This window comes from Fomitiporia mediterranea, assembly GCF_000271605.1.
Source record: "Fomitiporia mediterranea MF3/22 unplaced genomic scaffold FOMMEscaffold_1, whole genome shotgun sequence".
Lineage (NCBI taxonomy): Eukaryota > Fungi > Basidiomycota > Agaricomycetes > Hymenochaetales > Hymenochaetaceae > Fomitiporia > Fomitiporia mediterranea.
Window position 1 is genome coordinate 2,783,864 of NW_006760386.1, and position 10,092 is coordinate 2,793,955.

The window sequence follows — 10,092 nt, forward strand, 5'->3', positions numbered from 1 at the left end:
TCAAATGTCGGATACTAGGGTGATGATGCAGAAGTGGAGATTGAGTAGTCTTTGGTACTTATTCTTGCAAACTGTTCATGCCAGTGGTACACTCCTGCATTGCGTTTCACAAAACGCATTGGGTGATGTCGGATAACAGAGTTGTGCGGCTCTTGTTTTCGATGAAGGAGGCTTGCCTAGTCACGTCATACTCGCAATATTGCTATTCATTGTAAGCAATGTGGGCTATAAGTACCCCTTGTTAGCGACTTGCAGCCTAATTCAAGTGAATGAAAGTACGCAGAAACAACCAACCATCCGGGCAGGACTGGAGAGATTGTACAATTGGTGAAACTTCCCACTTTTTGGGACAGTGAGAAAGGTGTGAAACAAGAGTTATATATGTGTGTGTGTTCGTTGTTGCTCTTTCTTGTGAATGTAGAGAATTAGTACTTCGCATGGTCTTACCAATCCAACAACAAGCTTTGCAAAAGCTTCCTATTAGTCAATAACGCAATCATCCCGATAACATGCAACCTGGGCTCTATAAGTGGGACTGCATGATACTGTAACTCTTTGGTCTGTGTGCATCTGCATTGAAGATAAAGGAATGCCAAGATCTCGTCAAGTACGTGAAGCTAAGGATGGTGCGAGGAAAATGCGACAAGAACACGCACCTAGCTTAAAAGCAACAGGTGATCCGTTTGTTAAAGAGGTGAACGACCTGGTTGCAAATATGTGGAGAACCTTTGGACACGCTGCCCAGAGAGCTGCAACGCATTTGCGTGGATTACGAGCGGAGCAGAAGATTGCGGCAGCAAAGGGTAAAAGGAACAAGTTAACAGCAGAACTAATGAAAGCAGTCGTTGGTGCAGCTTCAGGGGCACAGAAGGAAAGGATTGCACAGTTGCATAATGAAAGCGAACCTTTGGATGAGTATAGTGAAGAATGTCAAGAAAAGGATAAGGAAATCAAAAAGGCCTTTCTTGAAATTATCGCGAAGATTGAGAATGTCGACGGGATAAGTGTGGTGAAGGAATACCTTGTCTCATCTGTAGAAGAGCGTGGAAAGGATGATCTAGACGAAGAAGAAGAGCAGTGATTGGTAGTCAATGTTGACTGTTTCGTTGGGTAAGGGGCGTATATTACTAGCAATGGTATTAATTTGGACACAATTGCGTGCTTACTGGGAGGACCAGGGAGATATGTTTGTGTGAGAAAATTAACATGCATATGATTAGAGATAAAGAAAATCTGAGACTGAAACTAGGATCGACATGTTGGCGCGCGTTGCAGATGCATGCCGGGCCAATGACCGTGTCTTCCTCATCCACCACATGCGTAATCTTTTGGCATTGGCAAGAGTACTTGTCACTTTATTTGCCCTCTGTCTGATATGCCACACTCGAGCGGAAGATAGCGATCAAGTGTTGTTCGCACAGGATCTCCACTGGGAGCTTGACGTGAAGCAAGAAAGTCTTGGTGCCCCACACGCACTTGGTGTGGTATGTGCATTGGCTCATATCAACAGGCTATATCAGTACCCACTGCTGATAATGTGAACAGACCCATCCAGTTCCACCGGGTAGGGGCCATGGAACGGACCCGTGGAACCTTTCATCCTTCACAAACACAACCTTCCACGAAACCTATCATCCTTTGTTTGAAATCGATGAGTACTTGGAACATCTTGCAGCACTCTATCCGGAAAATGTCACTATCCATGAACTGGGCCATTCTGCAGAAGGGAGGGAGATGTATGCCATGCGGATTACAGGCGGTAATGTCCTAAATGAAGACGGACAAACGCGTGTTAAGAGGGGATTCGTAATTTCTGGAGCACAGCATGCAAGAGAGGTCTGTCTGTCTTTTCACGTCCACTACTATGCGCTGCTAACATTGACACCCGCTCCACCTCAGTGGGTCGCTTCAGCATCAGCTCTCTACATCGCACACGCCCTCCTCGCTGATTCATCCGAAACCAACACACTTACGCATTTACTAACTGACTTTGACTTCTACATCATTCCCGTACCGAATCCCGATGGCTACGTGTACACATGGGAGAGCGACAGACTATGGTACAAGAACAGAATGCTGCTTGGACCGAATGAGCCGTGCCAAGGTTTGGATATGAATAGGTACTGTATTATGTTCATCGGGATTATTGATAAACATTCTCCCTGGGCTGAATTGGATTGCTTATCTATTTAGGAACTGGGTAGGACCTCGTTCCGTATGAATCTTCTTCTATACATTTCTAATGACGGTGAAAGGGATATCATTGGTCACCGTCAGAATTCCCAACCCTCACCTCATCTCCGCTCGAGGATTTCGACACCCTCGAACCGGATGAAGCCGAGGCTCTTAGAAAAAAGAAGGGAAAGAAACCAAAGAAACCAAAGAAGCCCAGACCCTCCCGACCTCCTCCTGCGGACCCTTGCTCGCACTGGTTCCCCGGACGTCGACCCTTCGAGGCTCCCGAGGTGAATAACATCGCGAATTATGTTATGCAGCTTCCCGAGCTGGTTGCATTTATGGATTTAAGGAGTTACGGACAAATGCGTGAGTATATGCGTTTTGTTGATATTCATTTGTTTTAAGTGGATATTTACTTATGGTTGGATGCTAGTAAGCTGGCCGTACTCGTATTCGTGCGACATGCTCCCTGCAGACGCGGAAAATTTGTACGAGGCTGCGTTAGGTGCAGCGGCCGCGATTAGGAAGAAGCATGGGACGGCGTACACCGTATGTACCCTTCGTCTCGCTCTTATCGAAGTGATTGAACTAGGCTTTTTATATGTTATGTTGAACGTAGACCGGGAGCTTATGCTCGATGCTCTATTCTGCTCCAGGCAACATTCTCGACTGGATGTATGCCTCTGCAGGAGTTAAATACTCGTATGCTGTCCACCTAAGGGATACTGGCACGGTGCGTACTGCTTGCAATAGATGCCACTGTTGAAATTATTCATAGAAACGTATTCTGACTCTTGATAATATAGTACGGGTACTCGTTACCACGTGAATGGATCCGACCAGTTGGAGAAGAGACAGGAACGATAGTCGACTATATCATAGGATTCATCACCAGCTCACCAAAATGAATTGATTCTAATATGCAATGCATATCTCTTGAAAATATTCACGTTTAAACTATTTTTGCTTTCACTCTGCATAGGAGTTCTCATCCTTTTTCTTTCTTCTTGGGGTTGTGTTGGAAGGATGGTGTGCTTTCCTTTCGCTTTTCCTGCAAATGTATACTAGTATGCAGTTTGATCCTTTCGCTTGGTGCATTTACGCCATGTATATCCTGAATCTATGTCAAATCTCCTAGTCTAGCACAATCTCAAGTCGACTTGCTGAAACTCAATTGACTTGATTTTCGTGATGATTGTTCAGAACGCAGCACCTTACCACTCAATACCGTCGTTAATAACGTCGGTTTACACTACACGTAAATCTCATCCAAGGGGTCTCGTACTCGCATTCCTAGATCAAACCATACACACGCTAAGCACAAGCACTACATCAAAATCGGACCAACAAAAATCAACTAAGGCAAACAAACAAATGAAAGCTAAAGCTAATCAGGTCAATCGATCAACAAAGAAGTAAAGAAGTCATGATAGAGGATAAGAGGATAGGAAATAGATGATGTACGATAGGTGATGGTCAGTTGAACAGATGATAGAAGAAACTAGAGGAAAAATAAGAGGATCGGAATGTGAAAGTGCAAAGCGGAGAGGTACGTGTGGGTCGAGCGGTGATGAGGAACCAGAGGATATGAATGTGAATGGTGAAGATGCATCGAGAAGATAGTCTAGGATGCTGATGATGGATGGGTGAAGTAACGGAGTGAGAAGAGAATGCGAGGGGTGTGGCAAAAATTGGAAGACGAACATCCTGACGAATCTGTGACGATGCATGAAGGTCAACATGGGGAAGAATAGGAAGATTATAAGAAGACAGGACAACATTGAACGAGCTGCTGAGAAAGTAAAAATTAAAGTATGCAACATACGTGTTGTCGCCTCCTGAGTGATTGAATATGCAAGATTTAAAAAGAGAGCTCCACTGCAAGTCGCCGAACTTGAAAAGGGAGATAATAACGAAAAATACAGCGGATGCAGCGTGACAATTAATCCGCAATAGAGAAGAAATGAGAAGAACCTGCAAGAACGCAGGAATGCGCGTGAAAGTGGGAAGAGGAGGGGAAGTGGACTGAGAAGTGGAGACAAAGTAGAAGACTGCAACAAGTAAAGAGCAGGTAGTAGGTACTGATTCGAGTGAGGATTATCGATTGCATATGATCAAAGTCTAGCAAAGAAGAGATACCAATGCAATTAAGCTGAGGAGCGCGTCCACGGAATCTGGTCCTTGCACGAGGAAAAAACGCCGCGGACAACAGGCATAAAGAAGCGTAGCGTAGCGTAAGTCGTTCCTTTTCGCAATTCTTCTGCGATAAAGCCGACATTCTATAAGTAATCACTTGACCATCTGCGCGAAACTCGGCATTCCTGAGATCGTCACGTAGAGGGGCAGAGAAGCCACTGGTAAGGCAACGAGGTCAGTGTGTGGTCTGATCACATGTTAAGATAGGCCCAAGCGAAGACGTATAAAAGCTATAGGAGATCCACTCACCGAAAGGCTCTTATCTCTTCATGCACAATGTTCCCTACAATCCTTTATCCGTCTTCGACTGTGGCCTTGGTCCCAAACCAAAGTCACTGATCATTACGATCCAGGTCCATCCTCCCTACGGCTTCTTCCGATGCCCCACTCACTGCACTGACTGACCCACCCGACCCGCGAGCGGCATTGCCCTGCTCATAGAATAACCTTGCACGGTCTATTTCACCGACCGCCGAAGTAGACGATCCGTCAGAATCGGATCGTAACCGTCGGTTATCCCATACACTAACATTCTGCCCTCCACCTCCAGGTGTCGTAGCGGAGCGTCGAGGAGGCATGGAACTCTCGGGCCCCGAGTCTCTGCGTGCTTGTCTAGGAGCAGAAAGAGGACGTTCCGGCGTGACAGCGCCGCTTGCACCAAACGACGGTGTGCGTAGATGTGACGCACCGGGTACAGGGAGTGGTCGTGCCGGAGGGAAGGGTGCCGACGACGATGGTGGTGTATCCGAACCCGACCTTGCGGAATCCCTTGAGACACCTAGTCTGCGTTCAACGAGACCCATACTCTCACGAAAGGCGCTATTAAGATTTCTTAACCGTTCCTCTATTGTGTCTTGACTAAGAGGGCTTCCAGATTGCTCTGAAGGCTGCCTTTCTGTGTCAGTTGTAACTAAGGTGGCGACTTCACGTGCAAGAGCAGAGCCTCTGGGTCCTTCTGAAACTGTTCTGGTATGTCTCCTCAAGAAATCTGGCCGCTCTGCATCTATAACCTCCGTTGGCTGAGATAGCTGAGATCGTTCTGGAAGGTCCGCGCCTGATAGAAGAGCTCGTCTAGCTAGGCCTGCTTCGCTAAGTGTTCGCTCGCGATCATGCCGATTATTGAATCCACCACCTATCGGCTTTCGAGCGTCAATTTCTTGCACAAATGCAGAAATGTCGTCATCATCCGTATTGGTGCTCAAGTAGGAGGCACTCTAAGAAATGGTAGTTAGCAGAGTGTTGTAAGAAACAGAAGGACTTCACCCATAAAGTGAAAAAGAATACTTACCCCGACCCGCTCAGGCTCTTTACCCTTCTCCCCACTTCCAGCACTGCCATCACTACCAGCAGCAGCATATCTGTAACCAAAGCTACTCGAGTACCGCTTTCTCCGTAACGGAGCGGGCACAGGATCCGAACCCGTGATACCAAGCTCCGCTGATGGACTCTGCCCCGTAGATGACGGAGGGAACCGACGCTCACCCAAACTTGATGGTGCGAAGGGGGTAGGTGGAGAAGGACGCAATGGTAGAACGGGTGACGAACTAGTGTAATGTGCAGTTGCAATTGGCGAACTCGGTCCCGCACCGGTTTCTCCACGAAAAACTGGCAATCGAGTGCTGGTAGGTGAGGGTGGCACAGCCGAAGGCGATCGACCGGTGGGTGCTGCCGGTAAGGATGGACCCGAAAGTGGCGATCCGTGTCGCAGTGATGGCGAGTTGCTGTACAGTGATGGCGAACCCGAGGATAGTGTGCCTGATTTGAAGGCATTTACTGTCGCAGAAGGCCGTCGAATAAGGAGAGGACCAGGTGTGGAAGGGAGGTCCTAAGTCAACATGTCAGTACAATGAATGAATGAATGAGTTGAACATAATTCAAACGTACTGATCCACGACCCATGCCCGTACTCTCTCGTCGTAAACGGGCGAGTGTCGCACCCTCTCGCGTTTCCTCACGTGAAGGTCGCGAAGATGAGCCAACTGATCCCGCAGAGCCTGCACTTGCTCCGGTCTGTGGCTGCTGTGCAGATACCGACCGCTGTACTGGTCCCGGAGCGGAAGGAAGCGCAGTGTTGCGCGAGCGCGGACTCGTGCTTGGAAAGGATGTACGACTTCCACTTGCGGTGTTATTCGCGGGGAAAACAAATCTATCTGCAATACTCGATACTGTGCCCGCACCAACGGCAAGACCAACACCTGTCCTATCCCTGTCCGTTCTGTCAGGCGTTGGTGATAAGGGCAGGCTGGTTCGCGCCGGAAGACTTCCCGGAGAGGCCGACATGCTCTCACGCTGTGAGTTCCGAGCCAGTGTTGGAGTGAACTCAGGTCCAGCGTCAAGAGATAAGAAACGTGACGATAATAGGGCCTCGACAGTATCAATCTCAAAGTGAGGTGCTTCCAAGTATGTGACAGCGGCGGAGAAGACACCCAGAGGATGTGTTACAGGCTCGAAGGTGTGACTGACAGTCTTTAATGGGGGAGAGCTTGGTGACAATGGTTCATCTAGAGGTATTAGTCTTAGTGTCTATAAGTAGAGCTTGTAAATGCAGACAAAAGTTACCGAAACCCAAATATCGCATGTCTTCAGTTGCTGAACCGTCCGCGCTCCGCGGCCGAAGACGCAGCATGAGACCTAGTTGGCCATTACGTGCAGATGCTCCTGGGCGCCTACGCAAGCGCTTGCATATCTTCCATACGGGAAGTACACGGAGTAGCGTGTACAAGCTACGGATGACAGACATAATATGCTTGTATACCGTTGCAAGGGTGACTTCGCCTGAACTGGATTGAGAAGAAAACGACCCGCTGCTCGTGCCGACAAATGTGAGCGTCCAGCTCTCGAGCAGAATGTGCGTAGGTGTAGGCTCCACACGGATCCTTGACGAGTTTGGAGGATGCTGCACAAGCACCTGCGAATCCGTAAGTTCGGGAACGATCATGAGGACCTGGAGCTCAAGCGGCGGAGGCGAAGCTCCTAGCTGCGAGATTGACTTGTAAAGCCGAAGTTTCTCTTTGTACACGTCTGAGTCTGGTATTTCGATGTTGAACTGGAAGACATTGATAGAGTATAGTCAGTAATTGAATGTGGTTGAATGAGGAGGGCAAACGAGTGTCAGACGGGCTGAGGCAGACTCTCGGCACGCGTCTGACTTGCCACAATACATTAACGGTCATAGCAGCAATAATTTAATAGAAACATATATCCCGTCGCTGTCCTTCCGAGCATTCCGAACAGGGCCAGGGCTGCCAGATAAGGAGAAAGGAGGACTGGTGAGACACCCACCCATTTGTCGGTTTTAGCATCGTCGCGCAGCTCAGACGCGACATTGCGCGCATCATAAATGACAAGCACGAACTTTATAAAGAAGCGGTGAGCAATCTGGTTGGCCTTTGCTAGTGGGTCGTTGTCGGGCGGCATGCCTAGGAAGGCAGTCGGAGACTGAGGTGTATAGGCAAACAAGAGAGAAACAGTCAAAGCAAAGCGAACATCTGGACAAGTAGGGCGCGTTTAAGGATTGGCAGGTGTCTATGGAGGGGTGGCGGTGGGCTGGAGTCAAGCAGGCGGAGTCGTGCGCGTCGTAATGCCTCAGCCTCGAGGTCGTATTCTCGGAGCGCGGGTCCGTTGTCAGTCGCAGTTGAGAGTGCAGGCGCTTAGCATTACGCGTCACGTGCCGCTCCTTTTGGGTTCAACACACGGCTCGCCTCTTCCTTACTACAACCCTATTGCAACTGACTCGCATGACCTTCATCGACTCACTCTCGACAGTGAAGCGGTACTAGTGTCTTAATTCATTCTTGCACGTAAAAGTACTCGTAAATCACATCTCGGAGGCGATTGCCAGTTCGAGTCATACCTTCCTGTATGTCACTCCAGTCCCAAGATTCGCGCAGGCAAACTCTGCTAATGCGGCACGAGGGGGCATGAAATTGTATCGGAAGGGAGATCTTCTATCGTAACCGTGTCTGCCACCTTCCGTCCACCTTTCGAGTTCAATCTCAAACTGCGGTAACAAAAGCACAATGCTAATATGATGTGATTAAGTCTCAAAATTGATGATCAGATTGACGCCATTGTACAGCCTCCGCACACATCAAGGGCGAAATGACACGGTTGCGGCTCTTTCGAAGCATTCTCTTGCCCTCGAGCGTCTATTTTACAATATTCGACTAGTACGTCCTTGATGGCGAAGTAACGACCTCCACTTCTACAATCTAATTTAGGGCTCTCAATAGGGAATACTAGCCAAGCATCAATCAAATCCGAATCAAGAGATAGGGGGTTTGACTCAGAAGGTACCCCCATATTAGTCTCTGAGAAAACATCAATCAGGATAGGTAACAACAAATGAACGAGGTTCCGCATATGCGGTATTTTCGCTCACTGTATGCCTTATATCCGACTTTTGTTTATGACTGTCAAGGCCTTATTCTCAGCGCTTAAATTGTGACAGGTCTGCTGAGCGTACGGTTACTAGAGAAGATTATCTCAGAAAGCTGACGGGATGCTGTATTTGTGCATCGCTAGCCTTTCATGGTTTGAGCCCTGCTGATTCGATTCAGATCTTTTCGACAAACATTGGATGTATTCTGTTGGATCAGACGATTTCATGTGTCTTCCTATCCTATTACTTAGTTTGACACAGTCAATCCACAGTCAATCCTTCTAACAGCAAGACGCAAATCCTTCATTACAGCTACATTGATGCTAGTACATCTTTCAAGCCCGACAATGCCAGAGTTTGCCATTCGGACTAGTACAAAGAGATCGCGGCGCTTAGGGCTACTGGTTTGTGTTCTGGTAACTTTCGAGCACTCTGAACCTGAAGACTGTTCCCTTGATAGTAAATTGTAAAACTGACGTCAGCAGGCTAGTACGAAGAGAGATCACAGTGCTTAGGACTACTGGTCTGTACTCAGGGGACTACCAAGCATTTTGAACCTACGTACCGTTCGCATACTAGTATTGTGCCACTGACATCAAATACGTGCATTCTGTCACAGTAGAACTCAAATACACGCAGGGCCGAACATTTTATTCATGAACCATAGCAGACTACTGTGTTAACAAGACAAAACACCATCGGGAAAAAGTCTAAAAGGTTATATTACATTATAATGGTGTGAAAAAAGTGAAAAAAGTGAAAAAAGTGAAAAAAGTAAAAAAAGTAATTTACATATTATCGGACCTCGATTTCTGATAAAGTAGTATAACTTTGTATAAGGTACTGTAAGGTTTATTAATGTAATAAAAGTACATAAGGGTAATACCCCTTTTAAACATATAAAATGCATAATATCGGACCTCCCTTTTTTGAAATGTATTGTAAGGATTACCAAGTTTTGAAAGGGTAATACATGTTTGTAATGTTTTACAGAGACTATACATAGTTATTATTTCTTAATAATAATAATTTCCCCTTACATCCATTCATTATTAAAATAACAAAAATCAATTATATTAAAATATTTGTACGATACATCATTATCTACAATAATTAAGGAAAATAAACCGAAACACATACATAGTGCAGCCTGCGTCAAGATTTGTGCAGAGAGCGAGTGAGAGTGTCCGTGTCTGCTGTGATGCGAATACGAGTAGGTAGAGGTTGGGATCGGACCAGACTTGAGCAGCGAACGAGTGCAGTTACGGGGTGTCGATTGCCAGGCCCCATCCCTTGACCAGATCCAGACCGGACCACCCAAAGCGAGGGCATGGAGA

The 10,092-nt window shown here is 47.2% G+C and overlaps 3 protein-coding genes across 3 annotated transcripts; 2 read left to right on the forward strand and 1 right to left on the reverse strand.

The window, feature by feature from the left end:
• Nucleotides 1-589: 589 nt before the first annotated feature.
• On the forward strand, nucleotides 590-1,081 carry FOMMEDRAFT_150414 (uncharacterized protein; the record flags this gene model as incomplete). The annotated part of the gene is made up of 1 exon (XM_007261723.1): nucleotides 590-1,081. One exon carries the CDS (start codon nucleotides 590-592, stop codon nucleotides 1,079-1,081), a length of 492 nt encoding a protein of 163 aa, XP_007261785.1.
• Nucleotides 1,082-1,256: 175 nt separating this feature from the next.
• FOMMEDRAFT_137991 (uncharacterized protein) lies at nucleotides 1,257-3,313 on the forward strand (the record flags this gene model as incomplete). Its single annotated transcript, XM_007261724.1, has 7 exons — nucleotides 1,257-1,484; nucleotides 1,546-1,836; nucleotides 1,900-2,126; nucleotides 2,255-2,544; nucleotides 2,612-2,727; nucleotides 2,798-2,911; nucleotides 2,985-3,313. The coding sequence occupies 7 exons, from the start codon at nucleotides 1,257-1,259 to the stop codon at nucleotides 3,084-3,086; spliced, it is 1,368 nt and encodes a 455-aa protein (XP_007261786.1). The 3' UTR covers nucleotides 3,087-3,313.
• A 1,393-nt stretch (nucleotides 3,314-4,706) lies between these two features.
• Nucleotides 4,707-7,791, reverse strand: FOMMEDRAFT_130907 (uncharacterized protein; the record flags this gene model as incomplete). The annotated part of the gene is made up of 5 exons (XM_007261725.1): nucleotides 4,707-5,588; nucleotides 5,663-6,199; nucleotides 6,259-6,875; nucleotides 6,934-7,420; nucleotides 7,657-7,791. The coding sequence occupies 5 exons, from the start codon at nucleotides 7,789-7,791 to the stop codon at nucleotides 4,707-4,709; spliced, it is 2,658 nt and encodes an 885-aa protein (XP_007261787.1).
• Nucleotides 7,792-10,092: the final 2,301 nt, after the last annotated feature.